General features: G+C 54.8%; 1 protein-coding gene and 2 long non-coding RNA genes across 14 annotated transcripts in view; 1 reads left to right on the top strand and 2 right to left on the bottom strand.

Moving 5' to 3' along the window:
* Positions 1 to 24,817, bottom strand: part of Tns1 (tensin 1) — a 208,781-nt gene that overhangs the window by 136,661 nt on the left and 47,303 nt on the right. For 7 of the 11 annotated variants that reach the window (XM_078017987.1, XM_005330452.5, XM_040267778.2 and 4 more), the window contains exon 3: positions 19,454 to 19,491. In XM_078017987.1, the coding sequence (XP_077874113.1) occupies positions 19,454 to 19,491 (38 nt within the window). Of the gene's footprint in view, positions 1 to 19,453; positions 19,492 to 19,832; positions 19,840 to 19,965; positions 20,033 to 20,506; positions 20,657 to 24,817 lie in introns of those variants that run through there. The other 4 variants (XM_078017988.1, XM_078017986.1, XM_078017990.1 and 1 more) reach the window with 3 other exon arrangements.
* LOC144365627 (uncharacterized) lies at positions 1,532 to 19,431 on the bottom strand. 2 transcript variants are annotated; one of them, XR_013424298.1, is made up of 5 exons: positions 19,338 to 19,431; positions 4,937 to 5,055; positions 3,843 to 4,059; positions 2,914 to 3,505; positions 1,532 to 2,645 (listed from the first exon to the last, which is right to left on the bottom strand). It is a non-coding gene; the product is annotated as an uncharacterized LOC144365627 (long non-coding RNA). The 2 variants fall into 2 exon arrangements; XR_013424297.1 differs by having other exon boundaries at positions 3,843 to 4,007; positions 19,338 to 19,428.
* On the top strand, positions 17,941 to 24,602 carry LOC144365630 (uncharacterized). Its single transcript, XR_013424305.1, has 2 exons — positions 17,941 to 18,949; positions 19,145 to 24,602. It is a non-coding gene; the product is annotated as an uncharacterized LOC144365630 (long non-coding RNA).

The raw sequence follows: 24,817 nt of genomic DNA on the forward strand, positions 1-24,817 counted from the left end.
ACCCGCGTTGCAGGGCTGCTGTGGCTCCGAGGTCCAAGTGCGCGTGCACACACTCGTACGTGAACACGAGTGTACCAAATCTCCATGTCCCTCTGGGCAACCGTGCGGTCTAGATGTTGGGCACTTCTCAAATGAGAACACTATGACCAGACAGGAGCGGTGACGTCCCCAAAGGTGCCCAGGAAGCCCTTCCCAGCTCAAGGTGGGAAAGGGCCAGCACAGCCCCGTGGCTTCAGATCCCCAGATGCCAACACAGCACCCGGCAGATCTGAGGGGAGAGGTGTCCTAAGCGAAGGGAGGAGAGGAAGGAAGCAGGGCTGGGGACCCTGGGAGTGACTTTCCCAACCCCAAGGAGCAGGGAGGGGTCTGCGGGGGTCAGAGCAGCCTCCCACGCCTGAGCGGCCGACACCTCGGTGAGGCAGGACCTTGGCTAGCCATGAGAGCCCAGGGCACAGGGGAGCTGGCCACAGCGGGGAGCTCAGCTAAGAGAGGGGCGTGTTCCCACACTGTCACCCAGGCCAGCTGCCCCACCCCCACCCCGGGAGGCAGCTGTGTTTCCCAGAGCCAAGTGACCCCATGGCCGGTCCTGCCCACTGGCCCTGCTCTGAGAAGTCCAGGCAGCCTGACATGGACCTCCCTGGGACACGGTACTCATCAGATGAGCATCCTGGAAATCAACCCAGGGAGCTCCCCGCAGCCCCAGGCCTCACCCCAAAGTGCCGCTCACCTCCCGCTGTCTCTGGACAGGCACAGTCAAGGCCAGGACCAGAGGCTGGGGACCAGAGAGGGCCAGTCATGGGGCTCCTGACTTCATCAGTTGGGAGCCTGGAGGGAAGGTGTGTGGCAGAGAGGATAGAAACTAGGAAACGCAGACCCATCGGAAAAATCATCACATGTCATCAGTTAATGGGTGAAAAGACAGAGGCAGCGACACATGTCGATACGTGATTATTACCACGACAGGCAGGCTAAATGGAGCGTCACTCCCAGGTCCAGCTGCCCAGCTCCAACCAAACAACCGAAACAAGACGTTTTGGAGATAATCAGGGGAAATTGAACCCAGATGGGGTGGTAGCTGATCTCCAGAAATTATTATTAATTATGCTAACTGGGATAATGGTATTACCGTAATAGCAAAATAAAAAGCCCTTATCTGTTAAGGGTACATACTGAAGTATTTAAAGTGAAATGATCTAATGTCTGGGATTTGCTTTAAAAACACTCGAGCATAAAAATAAATAAACGGGGGAAGGAGGGAAAGAGATGAAATAAAAACAGCAAAGAGTCGGTTGTGGAAGCAGGGGATGGACACAAGGCGTTCATTATACTATTCTTGTGACTTGTGCATCTATTTTTAATAGCTCATAAAAAAGAGCCACACACACACACACACACACACACACACACACACACACACACACACTCACACACACCAAAAAATAAAACAGGAAGGAAAAGTTCATGGATCCTGTGTTCCCTAAAGTGGAATATGCAAGATGTTTGTAGTGGGAAATATGCACATCTCAACTGCTTTATTTATTGATTCATGTTATTTATTTACTATTTATTTTTTGGTACTGGGGGATTGAACCCGGGTGCTCTACCACTGCACCACATTCCCGGCCCTTTCCACTTTTTATTTTCAGACTGGTTCTCACTAAGTTGCTGAAGGCCTCACTAAGTTGCTGAGGCTGGCCTTAAACTTGTGATCCTCCCACCTCGGCCTCCCGAGTCACTGGGATGACAGGCATGTGCCACCACGCCTGGCAACGATTTTATTTTGATATTTGCAAAAGTTTCACCACATGAAGTGAGTATCGGTGTGAGACAGTGAGAGTGGTCCGGTGACATGGGAAAGGGCTGCCACAGAACGGTCCCACCTGGACTCACACATGCTCCGCCTAAACCCTCCTCGGCATCCTTAAAATGTAGTCCCCCTGCTGTGCCCGAGCCATCCGTCACAGAGAGAACCAGGCTAGCAGAGGGCGGACCTCAGGATGGAAAGTGACAAAGGAAATGAATAATGACAAGTGCCACTGTGCGTCCAGAGGGCTCTGGCTCTGCTTCCGTTACCTCCAGCCGCCTGCCCGGGCCCCTCAGAGGCAGGCCTTAGAGAAGCATGTACAGAAGGGGAGTGGCGGAGGAGGACTTTCTCAGGCCCCTGGGCCGGCCAGCGGGTGGCAGAGCAGGACGGGAGCCTCATCTGCTGCCCCTTTACAAAAGGGTTGGAAAGCAGGAGCTGACCCGTGGGAGGGACAGGAGGAGAGGAAGGGGCGAGCCTGGACAGCCCAGCAGGTCTGGGGGACCTGGACCCTTATTACACAGACGGGGGTTGGGGGAAGATGGCAGCAAGTTGAATGGAAGTTAAATCAGGAGGGGAACTGGAAGTCAGAAAGGGGACGCTGGGAGCCTGGGTCAAAATTTCACATCACACTTCTGCGCGTTGGGCTGGACTGATGCCAGCTCAGCATGGGAACGCAGGCTGCTGCGCGTCTCCTGGAAGTGCTGCTTGTCAACATGCATTTGATTAATAAAACAGAGAGGCCAGGCAAGGGGGCGCAGGCCTGGAAGCCCAGCTGCTCAGGAAGCTAAGGCAGGAGGGTCACAGGATCAAGACCCGCCTGGGCCACTTAGCGAGACTCCATCTGTAAAGACACAATAAAAAGGGCTGGGGACACGGCTCAGAGGTAGGGCACCCTAGGTTCAGTCCGCAGCACGGGGTGTAGTTCTCAAGCGGAGGCCCCAGGGGAACTTTTACAAAAGGGTCCACGACTGTTCCCTGTTGATGCAGAGCCCAAAACAGGCCTGAAGCCTGAGGGGTCCAGACAGTGTTCCCAGGAGGGCAGCCTGCGGGCCCAGGAAACTGGGAGTTGAATGATGAGGGACCCAGAACTTTCTACAAGGTCTCTGCACCTGGGAGATTCCATCCATCGTTCCCGACAGCACAGATGCCCACAGATGCTTGAAACAGGTCCTGCCGCCCATTCTTGTGGTCCTGAGTTCTGGGCTGAGCCAGGCTAGGGGGAACCCCGTACTGTGCTGTGGGAGAGGAGGGGTATCCGGATCTGAGCATCACCGGAGTCCTGCCTCGGCCCATTCCGTAGCTGTGTGATACCAAGCCAGCAACTTGACTTCTCTGAACCTGGGTTGGCCCTTCCACCTCACCTTGCTCCCTCTTCCTACTAAAACTAGAATAAGAATAAATTTCCCCGTGAGGTGTTTTGAGACTTTATTGACAGAATCCATGTAGATGCTTAGCATGGAACCTGGTGCCCAACTGCTTACCAAATGACCAGTACTCTGGTTTTTACCACTATTGCTAGGAACTGGACCATCCGCGATCCGTGCTGGGGTCCTTGGCTATCAGAGTCTCGTGACTGGCTGGAAGGAAGCCGCAGGGTGGGCAGCAGCGTCTGGACCTGGAGGCAGCTGAACGCTCTGAGGGTGGAGGGCCCGAGTGGGGAGTCCAGCGTCAGCCTCCTCCTCTCAGGAATGTGGCCTGTGGCTGGAGGGGGTGAGGGGAGATGCCTGGTCGCTGAGGTCAGCCCCCACTGGAGCTGGCAGAGTGTTTATCATCATCCTCGTGTGAGGGGGGGAGGGGCGGCTGGGCAGGGAGGCGGGTGCAGGGGCACTCGGCGGGGCCAGGGCTGCCCAGCCCTCAACTTGCGCTGGGCCAGGCCAGGAGACCCTGCCAGTTCTCCTCTACCTCTCTTGATGGAGGAAAGGAGGCGCCTACTCATCACCCCAGTCAGAAACAGGCCGCCCACCCCACCATTATCCCCACGCGACAGAGGAGGAAACCGAGGCAGAGGCGGTCAAGCCTGCTGCCCAAGGACACTCACCAGCCCCATCTCCTGGAGATGCCCCAGGGGAGGATCCAGGGAGGGGACACGAAGACAGACGGGGTCTCAGGGGGCATAGTGGGCGTGCACTGCTTTACCCAAGGGCAGCGCAAGGCAGGCCAGAACTCCAGGATTCTCCCTCCAGGTCCTGGCAGCCGGCTGGTCCTGTCCCCCACAGACACACGGCTCCAGCCAGCGCAGGAAGGCTCTGCCCTCCCTAGCCAAACAAAAGGGAGTCTAGACTGCTCCTTTAGCCTCCTGGTCCTCCTTCTGGTCTCCCCACCAAAAGAAGGCACCTCCTTGGAGCTGACCCAACTCCCTCCTGCTGCAGTTTCCAACTGTCCTCTTATGTGGTCCTCCACAAAGACCAAGAAAACCACCTGGAGAGTGGCCGCCCTCTACCAACGCTCCAACCCGCGGCCTCAGTTTCCCCTTATGGAAAGGACAGTTGAACCCAGGGAGCTGGAGGGTGGCAAGGCCCTACAGGAGGGGCTTGGATAGACCCGAATTCTTCCCTTACAGGAAGGCCCCTTTCTCCTTGGCCTCCACATCTCTTTCCCAAATCCTGGGAACCCCAAGCATCTCCATGCACCTCCCTCCTCCCCAGAGCCTGGAGAACCACAGGGCACCGGCCCAGTTTGGGAGCCTTGCTCAGTAGCTTTGGTCCTCCTGCTGCTTCAGATCCGGGTCTCTCTGCGCCTCCAGCTACTACCCAGAGAGTATTTCACACACGTGTACATGAGTGCACACACACGCAAGTGTGCGCAGACACCTGCCCTGCAGCCTCCATCCGGGCAGGGCCCTGTGCTCAACTACTTTGTTCCCTCGGACTCTCTCTTCTAAGCTGATCAGAGAGAGGAGCCACCTTGGGCTCTCCTGGGAGGGAAGTGTCCCAGGTGTGTCCCCAGAAGGAATGAATGCTGCAGATTAGAGGGTCCCTTCTGGGTCCTGCAAGCGCCTGAAGCCACACCCCAGGGAGAGGCATTCCTACTCTGGCTTCAAAGGCAGGCATCCAAATCCTTCTGACCCCCCACCAACACCCCTTAAAAACAATCACGTTTACCCCACTTCACAGATGATTTGCCCAAACTCACAGAGGGTGTGCATCCAAGATCAAATTTGGAAACCAAAGAAGGCTAGACCAGAATGACATACTTCTATCCAAATCAGTCCCCTGTCTATCGAAGGTTATTAGAGCCAAGACTAGCATTTCCTGGAGGAAAAAAAAAAAAAAATTCCCTCAAACATGAGCAATATCACCCCTGAGTTCGCTGACCCTGGAGCCTATCGTCACGATAAGTTTCTCAATATCTACGTCCTGGGGCTTCTCGGGAGAATCTGGGCTGATGCAGAGAACATAAAAGGAGATCAACATCTGTGGGTCCCACCTCAGGGGACTCCGTGGGCCTTGGCTGGGTCGGTGTGATCAAGGGAAAATCACTGAGGCTCTGGACCATACAGAATGGTAGCCCAGGTCTGCAAAAGGGCCTGGAGGGAGCACTGGCCAAATTCTACTGAGATCTGCAGATGAGCTAAGAGCATGAGACGGATGTCAGTCTCTTGGTTTCAATAACTGCACAACAGTGGGAGGTGGACATGACATAGAGAAGGGTATTATAACAACTCTGTGCCATTTTTTAATTTTTTTTTTTTTGGTTTTCGATGGACACAATATCTTTATTTATATTTTTATGTGGTGCCGAGGATCGAACCCAGCGCCCCACGCATGCCAGGCGAGTGCGTTTCTGCTTGAGCCACATCCCCAGCCCAAACTCTGTACCACTTTTGCAAATTTTCTGTAAGTCCAAAAATAACGAGTAACCCCTCCTCTTGCAAAATAAATAAATAAATTTTTAAAAAATAAAATGAACTTGGAACCTAACAAAGACATAGATTAGGGTCAGAATAGCCTCAGGACAATTAAAGAGTTACATCCCCAGAAGGGAAGAAGAGTTCAAGCTATGAAGTTTCCAGAAGCCCCAAGGAATCCAACAAGGGATGGTGGAGCCACTAGAGCCCGGCAGAAGAGAGCAGGACCTCCCAGGGAGCAGAGGAAATGTGCCTGCCAAGGGATCAGGTGACCCAGTATTCCTGCTCTGGGATCACTGGAGAGCCAGACTCAGCACCACAGCCATCAGTGTCACAAATGACTGGCTTCCATGCACCAGGAGCTGCAAAACAATGCCTAGCGAAGCCCATCCTTATGATAAGTTTCTCAATATCTACGTCCTGGGGCTTCTCAGGAGAATCTGGATTGATGCAGTGAACATAAAAGAGAGATCAACATCTGTGGGTCCCACCTCAAGGGACAAGCCAGTGTGAGCTTCCCTGTGCCCCAGAAGGTCCTGAGCTTTTCCATCCTCATCCCAGTCCTACAGGCAGGATTCATGATCCCAGCTGATAGATGAGGAAACCGAGAACCAAGCACTTCAGAAAATGATCCAAGATCACTCAGCTGCAAGCAGAGGTGTTGGGAAAACAAATCTGCTCTGATTCCCATGCCCTCAGATCTTCAAACAGAGAGACCTGGAGGGCCTCCAGTCCAGCCTCCCTCCCCAGGACACAGATGGCTGCTGAGAGCTCACTCCTTCACAAGATTCAGTGGAAACCACAGTCTTCCCTGAGGTTCAGGAAGCCTCAGGAAAGTGGAATACGACGAACCAGTCTGAACTGAGCTCCTCCACCCAGCCCAACTGCAGACTCCATTCACAGGGGAGCGCCAATAATAATTGCTGGTGTTTATCGATTCTTCTAGTCGTGTTTATTATGTGCATTAATTCACTTAATTCTCACACTCATCGAGGAAACAGTGAAGTTCAAGAAAAAGTCACAGGGAGGCTACACAACTTCCCCCATGTCAGAGATAGCGAGTGTGAGAGAAGAAAAGTCAGGCCTGGGACTCAGCTCAGACTCCCCTCAAACCTCTCCCTCAATCTGGGTTCAATTCTGCCTAGTCTTTTTGTTTGTTGGCTTTGGTACCCGGGATTGAACTCAGGAAAGCCACATCCCCAGCTCTTTTTTATATTTAGAGACAGGGTCTCTGAATTGCTTAGGGCCTCGATTTGGCTGAGGCTGGCTTTGAGCTCACGATCCTCCTGAGCTGCTGGGATTACAGGCATGCACCACCGTGCGGGGCTTCTGGGTTCAATTCTGGGGTCCTGGTCCCCACCTTACTGCCACATGGGCACCCTGCTCAGCCATCTGAGCCCATTTCCTGTCCTGGACCCGAGGGTTCATCCGCCTATTTTTTAAAGTGTTGTTGTGAAGTTCAGATTAAATGATCCTGTGCGCGGGGATACCTGATCCCTGGAGGCTGCGGGCTGAGTGGGAACCCAAGCCAGTGGGAGCTTCCGTGTGCCCGAGAAGGTCCTGAGCTTCCCTGCTGCTCCCCCCACGGAGCAGGAACGGCGAGTGACCTCCTCCCCGCCCCGCTTCCTTGAACAGAACCTGGTTTGAACCCAGATACCCCTGGACACCCTCGCTTGGGTGCCCGCTTGGGTGCCCGGGGCCAGTGCCAGTGGAAGCAGGCGGGGTGGGAAGGGGGGTTAATCTGTGACTCACTCTGTGCCCAGGACACATGCCTCCTAATGGCCCCCCACAGACACCCCACCCCACCTGCCCTCTGCAGGGGGTGGGGGAGACTGGCCAAGTCACTCATCAGCCAGGGGCCAGAACCCCCTGAAGGAGAGCCGCAGCCTCATAGGTCCTTGGCAGGGCGGAGCAGGAAGGAGGACTCCGGGCAGCAGGTGGAGTCCATGGGGGGCCTGCGGCCTGGTTAGCTGTTTGTTATTTCTGGAGCACTTAGCGCTTTATTATCCTCGGATCTTGGAACAATAGAACAGGAGCTCTCTATGGAGCAAAGGCCTCCGTCACCTGCCAGGATTTTACTTCCATCTCCTCTAATCTTCACACCAGCTTTAACATGGTATTAGCAAGATGTCAACGTCCCCATTTTTTTAAGTTTCCATATCATTTATTCATTCTGCTCGTTGGAAGTGCAGTTTGCAATGTCACCATTTTTAAACCAAAGAGGAAACCAGACTTCAGAGGCTGGGGGTAAAATGTCCCCTCTCGTGTAAATGACAGAGGCAGGACCCGTGCAGCCCAAGACGGAGGTGTTCCCCATCTCCTACTGCCTCTCCTGACGTCCCAGTTTGAGGATGAAGACAGAGGCCTGGCCTCCAGGTAGAGCCCAGAAGGCGGGGATGCTGGCTTCTCAGGCTGTGTTTCTCGGGGCCCTCTCTCAGGACCAGCAGCTTCTCTCAGCCACAGTGGGCGTCCCCGGGTCTGGGGGCTGTAATCCTAGTTGCTGTGCTCCCCACACCCCAGAGGATGAAAGCTCACAGCAAGCTCCTCCTTTTCCCTGCTCAGCCAGCTCAGCATGCTAGTCAGCAGGTCCCCATGATCCCCATCTCACAGGTGAGGAAACTGAGGCAGACCCATGCTACAAGCTAGAAGCAGTGAGGGAGGCTGGAGTGGACCAGGAGTCAGTCACCAACAGGGCTTCTAAATCACTCTGGTTCCTCTGCCCTCCACCTCACACCACGACCCCAACTTTCACTGGATCCCTCTCATGTTAGGAGGGCTTTGCAGGCCTTTGTTCTCCCTCGCATATTCCACTGTGTGTCCTGTTCCACCAGGACCCCGGGACTTTCCTCTTCTTTCTCCCTTTCCAATTCTCCACCTCCTACTGCCCTGCTCTCTGCTCTGTTCCCCTTCCTCCCCCTTCTCACTCACAGTCTCCCGGAGACAGTGAACCCCCATGTGATGTTTACACAGCCCCAGAGTCAGGAACGCCAAAAAATACGAGACCTTTTGGGAGCCACATTCCAGGAAAATGAGAAGCCAGTCGTAGCTCAGTGTCACTTTCTCTCCCGCCCCCGTCTGCTCCCCCCATTAATGGGGAGCAGGATGTACGTGTGTGCATGTGTGTGCGCATGTGTGTATGTGAGAGAGAGAGACTCCACGCTTACTTATTAACCCCTGCACATTTGCCTATACTCCACTGCATTAAAGCACTTCAGGAGGATGGGGGCAGTACATACAACTTACTGCTTTTTTTTTTTTTTTTTTTTTTGGTACCGGGAATTGATCCCAAGGGCACTTAACCACTGAGCCATATCCCCAGCCCCTTTTTGTATTTTATTTAGAGACAGGTCTCACTGTGTCCTTAGGGCCTTGCTAAGTTGCTGAGACTGACTTTGAACTCGCGATCCTCCTACCTCAGCCTCCCAAGCTGCTGGGATTATAGGCATGCGCCACCACATAGGGCTCTTTTTTACTTTTATTATAAAGAATCGAGGAAATGGCTCCCCAAGACCTATGTCACCCAGGACCCCATCCCAGGTAAAGCAGAAACCAGGAGAGCATGGAGACTGGGGGAATCAGCCACTTCCTGGTGCCTGCATCTGGTAGAGTGGGGGAGGGGTTTTCAGGGGCAAACAGGCTCTCCGGGGGCTGTCAGGGGACCCAGGAGCAGTCATTAGGGATGTCAGAAAATGTGAGATTTAGGGGCTTAGACCAGACCCACTGAACAGGGTGGAAGATGCCCCAGAGTCTCACCAGGTGACACTGAGTCTCCCTGGCAGGCAACAGTGATCCATGGCTCTTCTTAGTGACAAAGTCTCAGCCACAGAGAGTAGAGGCCAAGCATGGGAGACAGAGGTCCTCTGCAGCAGGAGCCAAGCACTAGGGACTGAGCTGCAGCCGGCTCCCCAGCCTGCCGGCCACGGGACTAGCTTGGGCATTTCACCTAAATGCCCTCGTTTGGGAGTGAGACCAATCATCTCTGCTTTACGTGAGGTGTTTTATGGACTGAAATGAGTGTCAAGGAGCCACCGTGCAGAAGATGCTCAGTAAATGGTGATATAAACTAAGCCTTTATAAGGGAAAACCCCGTAAGAGCAAGGAAAAGGAGGTTCTTTGAATTGGTTGACAAAATTGGCAAACCCTTAGCTTGACTAACCAAAACTGAACAACAATAACAACAACCACCACAACAACAAAGACTCAAATTGCTGGAATCAGAAAGAAGGGAGACTACTACTGGCACTACAAAAATAAACAGAAGCCTAAAGAATACTATAAATAACTGTATGCTCAAAGAAGTTAGACAGCTAAAATGAAATGAACTACTTTCCTCAAAAGACACAAACCACCAAAGCTGACCCATGAAGAAATAGAAAAGCTGAATAGACCTATAATGAACGGACGGAATTAACAATCAAAACTTCACACGGGAACAAAAGCCCAGACCCACGTGGCGGCAGAGGTAAATTCCACCAAACATTTAAAAAAGCAATATCAACTGTTCACAGATTCTTCCAAAAGGCAGAAAGGGAGCCAGGCACGGGAGCCTGTGCCTACAATCCCAGCTATTCTGGAGGCAGAGGCAGGAGGGTTCACTTGAATATAGCAGTTCCAGGCCGGGCCTGGGCAACACTGTGAGAAAACAAGAAAAGCAGCCAAGCTAGAAATCCCAACTCCTCGGAAGGCTGGGCCAGGGAGGATCCAAGTTCCAGACCAGGCTGAGCAACTTAATGAGATTCCATCTCAAACTTAAAACAAAAATAGGTAAAGACAACCTACAGAATGGAAAAAAAAAAATTCAGGTCATATATTTGATCAAGGATTAGTATTTTGAACATATTAATCATTCTTTTAACTCAATAATAAAAGACAAATAACCCACCTTTTTTAAGTGGAAAAAAAAAAACATCTAAATAGACATTTCTCCAAAGAAGATGTACAGGTGACCAATAAGTGGATGAAAAGATGCTCAACAGGATCGGCCGTCAGGGAAGTCAAAGCAAAACCACAAAACCACAACGTCACGCCCAGGGGAATGAAGGTAACAGCAAGTCAGATAACAGCAAGCACTGACGAGGACATGGAGGAGCTGGTGCCCTCGTATTGTGCTGGTGGGGATAGAAAATGGCGCTCATGGACTGAATTGTGCTTTCAAAAAAAAAAAAAAAAAAGATCTGTTCAAGTCCAAAGCCCCCAAACCTCACAACGTGACTTCATTTGGAAATAGTATCCTTTCAGAGGTGATAAAGTTGAACTGAGGAAATCCAACACGATGAGTCTTTATGAAAATGTCAACAGGGACACACAGACATGGAGGAGGGATGATGGAGGAGCCTGAGAGAACCTCACGAGAAGATGGAAAATCAGAGCGATGTGTCCACAAGTCCAGGACTGCCCCAGGTAGGCAGCAAAGTCTCAGAAACGGGAAAGGCAAGGAAGTGCCCGACAGCTCCCAGAGGCTCGTGGCCTGCCGACCCCTTGCTGTTGGACTCACAGCCTCCAGTATTGAGGCAATAAGCTCCACCGTTTAAAGCCACCCAATTGTAGCACTTTGTCATACTGGCCCAATACCAGCTGCCCTGGGAAACAGACTAGCTGTTAAAAAAATGAATCGTCGTGCTGCGGAAGCCCCACCATTCCATGCCTGGGCCTCCACGCTGAAGAGGATGGAAACGCGTCCACACGAAAGCCAGCCGAGGAGACCGCAGCAGCCTCCTTCACAAGGGCCCAAAGGCGGAACACACTGAACAGTCCCCTAACGGATGGATGGAAGAGTAGAAGGCGGTGTGCTCACGTAATGGAATATTCCTGGGCCCTCGAAAGAAATGACGCTCCAACCCAGACGTGCCTTGGAACCACTGGGCTGCGTGAAAGGAGCCAGTCATGGGGACCACGGAGCCTCTGATCCCATCAGATGGACCCTCCACCATGGAACAAGACACAGAGACTGGAAGCGGAACAGGGGCTGCTTAGGGTGGGGAGGGGGGGCGAGATGGAGGATGGCGGGGTGACAGCTCAAGGGTATGCATAGCTTTTTGAGGTGATGAAAATGTCCCGAAGGAATCGACGGTGGTGATGCTCGCACAGCTCTGTGGGTACACATTTCACCATACACTCGGAACTGGATGAACCGTATAAACCACTGTGAACCAGAACTTTAAAGTGGTTACCAAAAAACAAAACAAAGGAGGTCCTCAAGCCCAGGAGGAACTTTTAAGGAGGTGACATTGTGCTTGGGGGCACTCGGAGAACAAAGACAGGGCTTCAGAAACTGTGGAGCAGAGTGACTCTCAAATACAGCTGTAAGGGAGACACAGGTGGGAAGTTTTATTTCAATAAACAGTATTGAGATGCAACTTACGTGCAGTTAAATATGCCCCTTGAAGAACACAGTTCAAGAGGTTTGGATAGCTGCATGCACCTGGTAACTACCATCGTCAAGGGTTAGAACATTTCCGTTCCCCAAAATGTCCCTCATGAACCTCTGCAGCCAATCTTCCCAGCACCCCAGTTCTGGTGATGACCAATTGCTCTTTGTCAATGGAGTTCTGCCTTTTCTAGGATTTCACAAAATGGAATGATCCAGTCTGTGCACTTCCGTGCCTGGCTTCTCTCACTCACCATCATGCTTTTTAGACTCTGCCGTGCACAAGAATAGTTTGTTCCTTTTTATTGCTGAGTGGTGTCGCCCTGTACTATTATGTCACAATTTGCTTATCCATTAACCTGTGTGGAATAGTGGGTTCTTTCCAGTTTGGGGCTCTTGTGAATAAACCTCCCATGAATATTTGTGCACGAGTCATTCTGAGGACGTGTTTTCCTTTCTTTTTGGTAAATACCTCAGAGTAGAATTGCTGGGCCACAGCGCCAGTGTAGATGGAACTTTGGAAGAAAGAGCCAAGCTGTCACCAGAGTGGTTGTGTCATGTCACACTCCCACTACTGGTGACCACTTTGAAAAATCCCAATGCCCAGGTCAGACCCCAAACCTCTCTGGGGAGCAGGACCCAGGCACTGATCAATTGATCAATCAATAGATAGATAGATAGATCCATATGTATTTTATGTGTGGGTGTGTGTGTGTATATATATACATATATATATATATATGTATATATATACACACACACATACATACTAGGGCTTTAACCCAGGGGTACTTAGTCACTGAGCTACATCCCCAGGCCTTTTTTAAATTTTGAGACAAGTTCTCACTAAGTTGCTGAGGGATTCACTAAGTTGCTGAGACTGGCCTCAAACCTGCAATCCTCCTGTCCTCCTCTGGAGTTGCAGGGATTACAGGCATGCATCACTGCACCGAGCTAGACGTCCGTCTTTTTAAAGCATCCAGGTAATTCCACTGTACAGAAGAGCTCTCAAACCACTGCCATGGCTCTCAGGTGCCATGTGGCAGGCAGAAGAGCCAAACCCGTGGACATCTGCCTACACACGTTCCTTGTTCTTCCCTGATGCTGGAGAGAAAGAAGGCAAAACCCATGCGAGCATCTAGTCTAGAAGCCACTGCCCTCAGCAAGCTTTGCTGGTGTCTCAGACTCTCCCTGCCTTTTATTAGATGGAAGAAAGTAGGGAGAGTAAAATAGAATCAGTCAGCTTCTTGGTCGCTGAATCTGGAGCTTGTCATTCTCAGTGTTCACACAAAATAAGTCCCATGTTCAGATGAGGAAACCAGGATTTAAACTCCACAGTCTATCTCCAAGGCCAAAGCTCTTCAACAGTCCACGAGGCTCAGAGCCATCAAGGGGTCCTAGGGTCAGGAGCCCCCTCCCATCTAGCTATGGTAGCCAGAGAACACAAGCCCCCAGCCACCCACCCAACTGCACAGGAAGGCTGCAGGTGTGTTTACGAGAGACTGGCAGGAAAGGTGGTGTGGGACGTGACGGCAAGGTGGGGGCTCATTATGGGATTTCCTCTCCTTTCAAGCTTGAGAGATGAGATTTAAGCCCTTTGGGTGGAGGGGAGGAGTTCAAGGCCTTGCTGCAGGCTCCTTCCTCCACCCCAGCTTGCGCCTGGGTCAGGAGAGTGCCAGGCCCTGGAAGAGGCCAGGAGAGGCAGAGGAGGGCAGCCAGCGGATGAGAAGAACTGCCCGCAGCTGGGCTCCAGCAGGCGGCCTGCCTGGCAGCAGCCTGGTCCTCTCCTTTAACTCCCGTCTGACCTGGAATGGAGCAGGTTCCTTTCTGGAAGGAACCACCGCTGCCATCAGCAGCAACTGCTGTTCCAAAACAAGGGCCAAACAGGGGTGAGAACAGCGTTTCTTAAAACTGTGTCTGGGGATGAGGGGAACCCGAGGGTTTGCCACACAGGAACGCTCTGTGCTGTCTTTGCAACTTTTCTGTAAATCTAAAACCATTCTAAAATTAAAAGTTGACTTAAAATAACAAAGACATAAATATAACGATGTGGCGGTTGTGGGGTCAGAGAGCAGAGGCGGAAGAGAAAGGCAAAACAAGAAAAATCTGCTGTGTACACACACGGAGCATGTGCCAGAACCAAAGCGAAGGCAAATCCTGGGCCAGTCATGGTAAATCCTCAGTGACAGTGAGACAGCGAGAACCAAGAGGGACCCCAGGACACCAGGTGGGGACAGAGCGCAGCTTAGAATCTGCTTCCTTCCAGATTTAAGGCGAGAGCCGGAGACGGGGTTTCCAGGACCCGCAGCAGACCCCAGTCCCACCCTCTGGTGTCCCTGCCTCCTTCGCTCTTTTCCCTTCTCTCCTGGTCCTGGCGCATCTATCCCAGGGCAGAGCCAGAATCACGTAGAAGCCCACTGTCCCAAGTCACCATGGTGAAGTGGGTCACTCTGGCTGGGCCTCAGTGTCGGACCTGCCTGCAACACGGAGCTACCCGAGCCCCACCCACCTCCCAGAACCACGGATTAACCATCTTATGGATTCCGTGTGGACACATGACAGGCCCCTGGCCAGACCTGGCCAGCTAAGCCCCTTCCAAAGTCCATAACCATCTTATGGATTCCGTGTGGACACAGGTGGCTGAAAGTTGAAGGTAGGTTTGTTTGTAACAGCTCCGCGCTGGAAAGAGCCCAGATGGGTGGGAAATAAACTGTGGTGCAGTCACATGATGGCAAGCAACAGGCAACCCAGAAGAGGCCACTGGCTCCCACAGAAACAGAGGTGAGCCTCCCAGACACCATGTCCCTTGAAGCAGCCCAACACAGAAGCCAACATGCATATGACTCAATTTACATGAAGTTCAAGGACGAGCAAAACTCACTTCAGACTATGGGGGTAAGAACAGCAATTGCCTCTGGGGGATAATGACTTAGAGGGGAGCAGGACTGTTTCCGGGGTGCTGTTCCCAGAACTTGCTTTAGTTCCGATCTATGTAAAATTCTTTATTTTATTTTATTGTTTTGGGTACTAGGAATTGAACCCAAGGGTGCTTCACCACCAAGCTCTACCCCTAGTCCTTTTTGCTTTCCCTTTTGAGACAGGGTCTCCTGAAATTGCTGAGAGTCTTGATTAGATGCTGAAGCTGGCCTCAAACTTGTGATCCTCCTGCCTCAGCCTCTCCTGAAACAGGAGCTGATCTTTCACATTCTTTATTCCATCATTCCTGTCCTGAGTCAGCCCCTCACTATGCGCCAGGCAGTAGTCTAGAAGCTGGGGGTGCCGCATCTCTCTCTCAGCCCGCCTTTGTACAGTTGAGACACTTGTGGCATCTACCGTGAGCCAAGAGCAGAGGCCCCTCCTCTCCTGACACTAGCATCTTCTTTCAAGCTGGTCCAAGTGGCAAAGAGTTGGGCACAGAATATCCAGGCTCCTTCCTGGTCTTCACCTGTGGTGCCCAGGAAGAGAAAGGTGCCTGCCACGTGTCAATGGTCACTTAATCCAGCACAACCCAGCTCACGTAGCTAAAAGGCGGCAGGCAGAGAGTGCAAACTCAGGCTTCTGACTCCTGTGTCCCTACCCAACACGCCACTCCCACGGCCTCCTGAAGCCCGGCCAGCAGAGCCCTCTCTCTGGGCACCTGCAGTAGCCAGACCCCAGGATGGCCCTGTTGATTCTTACCTCATGGGAGAAACACCCTTCTGTAGGTTCCTTCTGCACCCAACAGGCCTGACCCGGGCACCAGGAAGACAAAGTAGAAACAATAGCATGTGTCCTCCAGGAAGGCGGGATACTAGACATGATGGCTGGCCCTTTCTTGAAAGGCTCACACTTGGGAAACCAGCCACCGTGGTAAGGACACCCAAGCAGCCTAGAGAGGGGACCATGTTTGGGAGAGGATCCTCCAGCCCCAGTCTGGCCATCAGAAGATTGAGCCCCAGCCACACCTCAACTGCCATCCCATGACAGGCCCCTGGCCAGACCTGGCCAGCTAAGCCCCTTCCAAAGTCCCTAGCCTCAGAAAAACTGCATCATCAATGTCTGCTGCTGCTTTAAGCTGTGAAAATTGGGGTAATTTGTTACATGATCTTGCTGCATCTAGGGCTGGGGATGTAGGCCAGGGGTGGAGTGCCTGCCTAGCATGTTCCAGTCCCTAGTGCCAAACAAACAAGATACGAACTTTCATATTGCTGTGCATAAATACCACAGCCCCCGTCAGAGCCATGGGTTCCTACTGCAGGAAAAGTCTGGAAGATGGACTGTTAAGACACTCAGACCAGCCACTCCAAGAATAGGCTGATTTGGAGATGATCAAGAGCGACAAGAGATCCCCAGGCTGCAGGAGAAGTGTGGGGAAGACCAAGCAAAGCAGAAATCCCGGAGCCTCCTTTCCTCGAGTTTCTCACGCACTTCATCTGTCTCAGTAAAGGGAACCACGTGCTCCCAGGCGCTGCCTGAGACCTGGGAGCCAGGCTTGAGCCAGTTGTCACCGCGGCCAGCATCCCACCCATCAGGGCTCCAGGCTCTTCTGCAGAATGCATCCCACACGCGACCCCACGCACTGCTCTCCTGTGAGTCCCTGGGCCACGCCACTCGCCCAACCCACGTGGGCAGTGCTAGCAGCCTCTTGGGTCCCATCCTGTATCCTCCTGGACGCCTGTCCATGGCCAGAGCGCTCTCCTCACAGTGAAGACGGGATCGCAGCTGTCATGCTCAGAACTCTACAGTGTCCCACTTCCTAGCCACACCACCTTCTTCCCAGCACGATGTGCTCGTCCCACCCAGGGTCTCTGCACTGGCTGCTCTCCTCCTTCCCAGGGGTGTGGCATTGCTGGTGTCCCACCTCACTTCCTCCAAGAAGTCCTCCTGGGCCACCTTGCCTGTCCTCTTGGACCCCCTGCTCTAGCCCCACTCCTCCTTAAATTGTTTGCCTTTTTTCTTTTTGAGAGCGGGTCTCACGGAGTTGCCCAGGCTGGCCTGGAACTTGTGATCCTCCTGCCTCAGCCTCCTGAGTCCCCGGAATCACAGGCATGCGCAACCACACCCGGCTGGTTTGCCAATTTATCGTGTCTGCCTATTAGAAGGTAAGTCTCATGAGGGCAAAGATCGTACCTGTCTTGCTCCTGCAGAACAGTGTCCCGCCCATGGCAAGGGCTTAGGGAACAGTTGTTTAATGAATCCCATCTGGAGCAGGGGATGGATCTAAGTTCATCTGGTTAGAAAACCCGGAGTACAGTCCTCCGCAGTGTGCTCTGGGGCTCCCGCTGCCCTCGCCAGCAGAAGGGAAAGCCAGGAAGGGGTAAGAGCTGTGGTTTCAGGGGCAGACTTGCCAGCTGGGTGGAGCACACCCCACCAGTGGGTCCATTTCCTATAGAGGAAAATCCTATAAAAAGCCCCATCTGTCTGGCCACTGCCCTGCCCGGTCCACCCCCTCCTCTCTTGGTTGGCCTCTGGGGCTGAGCAGAGCCGGATTGCTGCAGCCTGGAGCATCTGAGCCCCCAGCAGATGTGAGAATTGCCAGGCAGGCCGCACCCTCCCCCCGGGGAAGTCATCTTTGGCATCCCTCTGTCTCCACACACGAGGCTGCCACCCAAGAAGGGGCCATCTTCTGCCACATCTCTCTAGGTCACTGATCCTCCCCTTTCTGGGCCCTATGTGACGAGTACGTTCATCCCGTTAGCCTTCTGCATGTATCCCGCTACTGCCCAGAGATGGAAGGGGAGGAGGAAGGGCAGGGGGGATGGAGAAATGTCTCCCCAGGCAGGAGGAATCAGAAGGAAGCACAGGGGTCCAATGACTCGGGGAAGTCACTCAACCCTGGACAATATGATCTTTGGCCTCTGTTTTATGCTCTAATGGAATTAAAAGAATAAAATCTCACAATGCACATGAAATGCTTTCTAAGGCATTGCACAAAGTGTGGTACAAAGGCTCATTGCTATTAAGAGACGCAAAAGCAGGAAGAGGGGTAGGAAAACAGAGACTGGAGAGGAACCAGAAATCTGGGGTTAAGGGTAGAAAACTGCCCAAGAACAGAACAAGGAGGAGCATGGAGGGAGAAGAAGAAACTCCCCACCTGAAGATAAGGCTGAGGGGACAGAAAAGCAGGAGATAATACGAGGGGCAGAAAACTCACCATACTGATGTGCCTACAGTAAGCCACAGGCCTTTTGCACCTCAGCTAGGAGGTGCACATCCTGGAGTCTACAGATGGGACTGGGGAGACCACATCCCTCAGCAAACAGTGTACACAGTTTAGGCAAGATCTCCAGGGCGGGGTAGGGGGCAGATCCCTCACTGATCCCTCACTCCATCAGTATCTTGCCCTCCCATCAGCATCCCTTTCCCATTGGCATAAACCATGACGCTCAGAATTCTACTCATCAAAGACCATGTTTTTGAGCACCTACTATGTGTTAGGCACAGGCTTGGCACTTCACACACCTCACCTCATTTAATCCTCATAAGGTAAACTCCTTATTCCCACATCCCTGAGGATGAAACAGCTCTGAGAGATACATGAGTTGCCCAAGGCCACCCAGCTAATAGGAAGGGAGCAAGACACACCAGATAGGGAGCCTCCATGGCCCATATGCTCCTCTCTGAAGCATCCTCCCTGGGGAGGAGGCTTCCATTCCCTGAGCGCCTTCCTGAAAGGTCAAGTGTGAAGGGCAAAGTGGGGGAAAGGGCAGGGAGGGCAGAAGCCATGACAGGAGAAGGTGCCCAGCTGGCTGCTTGGGAAGGGAAGGCAGTCGGACGGGCAGAGTGCAGCCTGAGCAGTTTCCTTCCAGAACTCTCAACCCACCCTGGTGTCCCCACAGCCCCATACTCCAAGCAGCGACCTATGGCTCCTTTGTCCAGGCCTGAGAGGAGCCTGGGCAGCCAGGACACAGCTCCAGTCTCCAAGCTTCAGCGGCCCAGCCAGGAAACGCTGGTGAGGAAACTGAGGGCTGGAGAGGGGCGTGACCGTGAGGAGGGCTGGGACAGTGGCTCAGACGGTACCCAGAGCCGGCGCCGCCATCCAGACCTCCATCCCCGTCCCCCACCTCCCCCGCTTGCTCGCTTCTCCCTCCCTCCGGGTCCTATGGCTTGGACACTGAATTTTCCCATGATGGCCAAATTGGGCCAGCTAGGGCTCCCCGAGGCCCGCCAGCAAATGAGGCGCATCGCCCCCTCGTTCGCCCCGACTCCGCGGAGAACCAGGAAAGCACCCTCGAGGTCCCTCCGTCGGACTCCGTCCCGCCAGCCACCTCCCGCAGGCGCGGTGCCCGCCACCGGCCTCCCGCCCCTCCACCCGCAGCCCGCCCGGCCTTCGCCATCACCTTGACCTGCGCCCGCTCCCGGGCCCCGGCGCTTTGCATAAACAAAGAGAGGAGGAGGGACGCGGGCACCGCCCCCGCCCCGCTGGCGCCCCCGCGGTCCGGCGCGCGCCCCTTACCTTGGCCTGGCATTTCCGATGACAGGAGAAGCTGCAGACTGCGGAGGGCAGACAGAAAGAAAGTTTTAGCCGCGAGGTATGAAATGGAAACTCCGCGAAATCTCCTCCCACCCCGCCCCGGCCGGCGCTCGGAGGGAAGGAGGGAAGGAGGGAAGGAGGGAAGGAGGGAGCCCCGCCGAGGGCGGGCGCAGGGGGCGGCGGCCGCGCTCCGGGCCTGCGGGCGGGCGCCCGGGACGACCGGCCTCGGGCGGGCGCGGGAGGCGGAGGATCGCGGGCCTGGGCGCCGGCTCCCCCGCTGGACCCAGGCCAGGGGCCGAGGGAGCCGGGACCCAGGCCCCGTGCCAGCCCCGCCGCGGAGCAAGGGCCCGTCTCGCCTTACACCCCGCGGGCGGGCAGACCCCGCCGGCCTCGCACTGCACCCTCCCGGGCGGAGGGCCCGTGCGCACACGCAGACGGTCACCCTCCGGCACACCCAGCACCGCTGCCCGGGCCCACAGGGCTCACCCACATACCCATGCCACTCTCTGACCAGGCACCAACACTCAGGCGGTCCCGTGGAGACCCTCGGAGTCCGCCGGCCTGGCACAGATTTGGGGATACAGACGTGAACACGCTCGCACAGGCTCCTTGCGCAGGAGCGCGCGCACACTCACACACAAACACACACACACACACACACACACACACACCCTCGCAACTTGCCCCCACCCCTCCCACTACCAGAAGCTGGAATCAAATTTCCTATCAGGTTCCCAAAGCCTGGAATGTCCTCAGCCCCACCTCCCCCCCAAGGCCCTGGGACTCCGTGGAGGAATCTGGCAAACCCCCTCCTCTCAGGAGCCGGCTGAGGGGTCTCCTGGGCTGATTTCCGAGCTGGCTTGGGTCTTGTCTGCCCCAGACGCACTGAAGCACGTGGGTGGGGCACTGGAAAGAGGGGAAGACCCTCAGACCCAAAAGGCCAGCAGCCACACACAGCCCAGGGCGACGCTAACACTACCCTGGCCACTGAGCACACAGTCTATGGCGCTTTGCCCCACTCAGCTTGGAGCCCACCTGATTCTCAGAAAAACGCAGCTGGGGGGGTCTCAGGTAGGTGAAGGCCCCAGGCAGGGCGGGGTAAGAAGCTCCAGGGCTCTCCACCTGGGGACTCTGGTTTGTTTGAGGCATCCTTTGGGCGTGAGGGTGGGAGAGGCTGCAGGCAAACTGGGTGGAGCCTGGGATGTGACCTTGGCACTGGCCCTAGCTTAGGACCTTCTCCCAACCCAGTCCTGGCCCAGTTCAGGCCTGTGACTCAGCTGGTGGTGAGCAAGGCTTTCCTGACCCCCAACAGCCAGGGACATCACCCTGGCCACACCAGGACACATTCCCCTTGGCCACCCAAGGCACACCCACTGGTCTAGCGCTCTGGCTTCTCAGCTGTCCCCATGCTCGTTACCCCAGGTGGCAGCTGTCTCCCTTTTGGAAGGTGTTCCCTCTCCGACCCCAGCAGCTCCCCAGCCCCACCCCCGGGCCCTCTTTGTGGCCAGGGAACACGGAATTGAGAAAGCCTCAGCCTTGAGGCCTGAGTCTGCAAGGCCCTCCCTGGACCGCTGCCTCCAGATCCAGGGACCTCCCCATTGGCCAGCTGTGGGCTCTGTCAAGAATGGGACACCTCCCTGTCCCTCTCTCTCCCCACCTCCACCACCTCCACACACATGCACACAGAAAACCTGCAGCGCAGGACAGGCTTCGTAAATGTTTGGGTTGGCTGACTGGAGATCCCTGGAGTGTGTGCTGATAGCCCCCCACTCCCTCTCAGCCTCTTCCTGTCCTGTAGCCCCCCTCAACATCTCATGGTCAGAGGCAGCTCTCACGTCCACCTCTCAACCCCAGTCTAGACACCAGGGGCACAGGGGGCTCAGAACCTGGTCTTCCTGCTCTCCGTGTTTCTGACAGTTCCCATAAATCAGTGAGCTCACTCCTACCTCAGGCCCTTGGCTCCTGCGGCTCCAGACGCTCTACTGGGTGGAATCTCTCTTGCCCTCTGGAATCCTTTCAAAGCCATCTCCTCAAAGGGACCTTTCCTAACCGCCCAAATTCGAGTGGGTCGCCCTTGTTCTCAGCTCCTGATCATTTCCTCCTCTGCACAGCCCACCATCTGAAACATCTCCAGTAGTTTCCAGTAGCTTATTTATAGATCAGTGCCCATGTCCCCACACCACGTCCCCAACAGCCAGGATGCTGTCTGCTTCAGGTCTGAAGGACCGGACAGCATCTTTGTGCAAATTAGACAAAGGCCCACCATCTGGGCAGGCCAGCCCCGTGACACACAGCCGGGGATGAGTGTGCTCTGTCCCTGTGGGAATGGAGAGAAGGACCCTTTCCCCAGGCAGGTCCCGCCCCGTGCCAGGACCCACCGCGTGACAAGCAGAGCGTGGGCTGATTCCAGGGCTCCCTCCAGCAGACACCCTTGGAGGTGCCCAGCCTGCACAACTGTACAGGGCAGCCTGCCTGGCACAGAGGGGCAGGCGGTCAGCAAATGCCCTCAAGTGGAAACCAGGAGGAGAAATCTTTGGGCAATCTTGGTACAGTGTGCCCAGTGCCCCCCTCCGCCCAGCCTGCCCTTGGCTGTGTACAGCAGGGGGTAAGAAAAGACCTCCACTAGTTCCCCGCCCAAAAGTCAAAAGCTCAGCAAACTGAACACAAGTGGCAAGTGGTAGGTTCCCATCCGGTCCAAGTGACCAAGCCCGGTCTTCAGAAGCACCTACCCTCCACCCCAAGGAGGCCTTCCCTCTGAGTCCCCTCCGGGGGTGCCTCTTTTGCATTCTTGATCACCTTCTCAGGTCTTCTCCCGAGGGGCAGTGCTTCCTACTGTCTACCTGGTCTCCCTCGTGCTGTCATCTGAAGCATGGGCAAGCACCTCTCAGAGCAATGAACTATCCAAGTGTGTCACGGAGCGTTCTGTCCCTAGCTCACACCTTCTGTCAGCCTCCCCCACTCTGACACTGCCATCAGCGCTGCAGCTTGGATCCAGTGTCCCCCTGAGATCCCTGTAGTGGGGGCATGGTCCCCACCCTGTGGCACAGTTGGGAGGTGGTGGGAGGACACTGGGCCATGTGGGCATGCCCTGGATGAGGATATGGGGACCATGGCACGAGCCAGGATGCTCTGTGCCCCCATTAGCCCAAAGAACGGGGCCGAGTGACTGTGGACTGAGGCTGAGCCACAGTAAACTGTCTTCCTTCCCATGGGTGTACCTCCGGGTTTTCGTCACCGTGAGTGAGTGGAACTCTGCCTGAAGGAACCCTGACTGACACACAGTGCAGCAATGCAGCATGTGACTTCCCAGGCAAGGCCATCAAGCCACTCTGACCTCAGCCTCAGTCTCCTGATGACTCACCTGGGGGAGGGCAGTCCCCGTGTTGAGGGGACGCAGGGGCAGCCCAGTGGGACAGCCATGTGAGGAGGAGCTGAGGCCCCGAGCCACCAGCCAGCCCCAGCCGGGCAGGCCTGGGAGGGTGCCGTGCCGGGAGGGGACCGTCCAGGCCTGCAGATGAACACAGCCTGCTCGCACCTTGGCCCAGCTTTTGAGAGACCCTGAGCCAGAACCAGTCGATAAACCACTGAGTTTGAGGATCGCTTTCTACACAGCTGCGAAGAACGAATCTAGAGGCCGGAGCTCAGGAGCCAGGCACAGAGGCACACCCCTGTCATCCCAGAGACTGGGGAGGCTGAGGCAGGGGGATTGCTAGTTTGAGGCCACCCTCAGCAACTTAGGGTGTAGCTCAGTGGTGGCGGGGTGGGGATGTGGCTCAGAGGATTCAGTCCCCAGGAAAACACCCAGCCACACACCGAGACCTGCCCTTCGTGGAAGAGGCGGAGCAGCTGCCCAGGGCTGTCTGGAGGCCAGGTCTCCCGCAGACCCTGTGGTCTCACGCTCCTGCTCCTGCCTTTCCCCCAAGAACCCTTGGATTGACAACACCTGCACAGGAGGGCCCCCAGCTGACCCCTTGCTGTGTCCCTCCTGAATTCACAAGCTGGATCCTAGGCCCAATGTCACAGTACTAAGAGGTGGGGCCTGCAGCAGGTGCGGGAAGAACAAGGTAGGAACCGGCAGCACCCTCCCCTGGCACTGTCCCTCAGGTACCCAGGCCCTCCCTGGACACGTCTTGGGCTGACCGGGGCCTTCCAGCACTAGGGCCTTGCAACCAGACCCCCACGGCACCCTCCAGAGCCAGCACCCCTGCAAGGCGAGGCCCAGGGCAGTGCCTGTGACCACAGCTCCGAGGGCACCAGCAGCCCCAGGCCTGCCATGGACGTCCACAGTGTCCACAGGGCAGGGCCAGTGGTGGCCTGCGAGGGAGCAGAGCCCCTGGGGGACAGGCCCTTGGGTACCCGCTAGGGGGAGAACTGCGCCCCACGCGCAGCCCTTGGCTGCGGCTCCCACCCCAGCTGGCTGCCGGACGCTGTCCTGGGGTGGCTTCCTGCTCTCAGGAACACAGGAAGCCAACATTGTTGGGATCTAAATGGCCTTTTCCTCCTGGTCTCGGGTCGGAAAATGAGCACATGGCCTCAGTGTGCACCAGGGTGCCTAGCCCGGCCTCCCACCACCTCAGAGGGGCTGGCCCGCCCGCCCACCTGCTCACCAGGCCACTTGCTGGGCCTTGCCCTACCCGCTGCTCATGGCCTGGGCTGGAAGTAGGCAGTGGTTCATTTCATTGTTAATTTGGCCAAGCCAGAGTACCCAGATGTTTAGTCAAACATCACTCCAGCTGTTTCTGCAAAGTTATTTTTAGATGGGATTAACATTAAGATCATTAGACTTTGAGTAAAGTATGTTCCCCTCCATTATGTGGGTGGGCCTTGTCCAACCCGTTGAAGGCCTTTATAGAAAAAGACCTTCCCAAGAAGAGGGAGTTCTGCCCACATACTGCTTTTGAACTTGAACTACAACTCTTCCTTGGGTCTCCAGCCTGGGGCCCACCTACAGATCTCTGACTTGCCAAAACTCCATAACCACATGGGCCAAACCTTTAAAAATAAAGCTCTGTGGGGCTAGGGCTGGGGCTGGGGCTGGGGCTCAGAGGTAGCGCGCTTGCCTGGCATGTGTGAGGCACTGGGTTCGATTCTCAGGACCACATATAAATAAATAAAGTCTATCTCAAAATAATATTTTTAATAATAATATTTTTTAAAATAATATTTTTTAAAAATAAAAAATAAATCAATCTCTCTCTCTCCCCCTCCCCCCTCCCCCCCCACATCCAGTTGGTTCTGCTTTTCCAGAGAATTCTGACTAATACAAGGTGTCTCGGGGTAGTCAGGGGAGGGGTAGTCAGGGGGCACCGTGTGGTTCCAAAGTAGGAACAAAGAAACCTTCGAGAT

This window comes from Ictidomys tridecemlineatus, chromosome 7 (assembly GCF_052094955.1).
Source record: "Ictidomys tridecemlineatus isolate mIctTri1 chromosome 7, mIctTri1.hap1, whole genome shotgun sequence".
NCBI lineage: Eukaryota > Metazoa > Chordata > Mammalia > Rodentia > Sciuridae > Ictidomys > Ictidomys tridecemlineatus.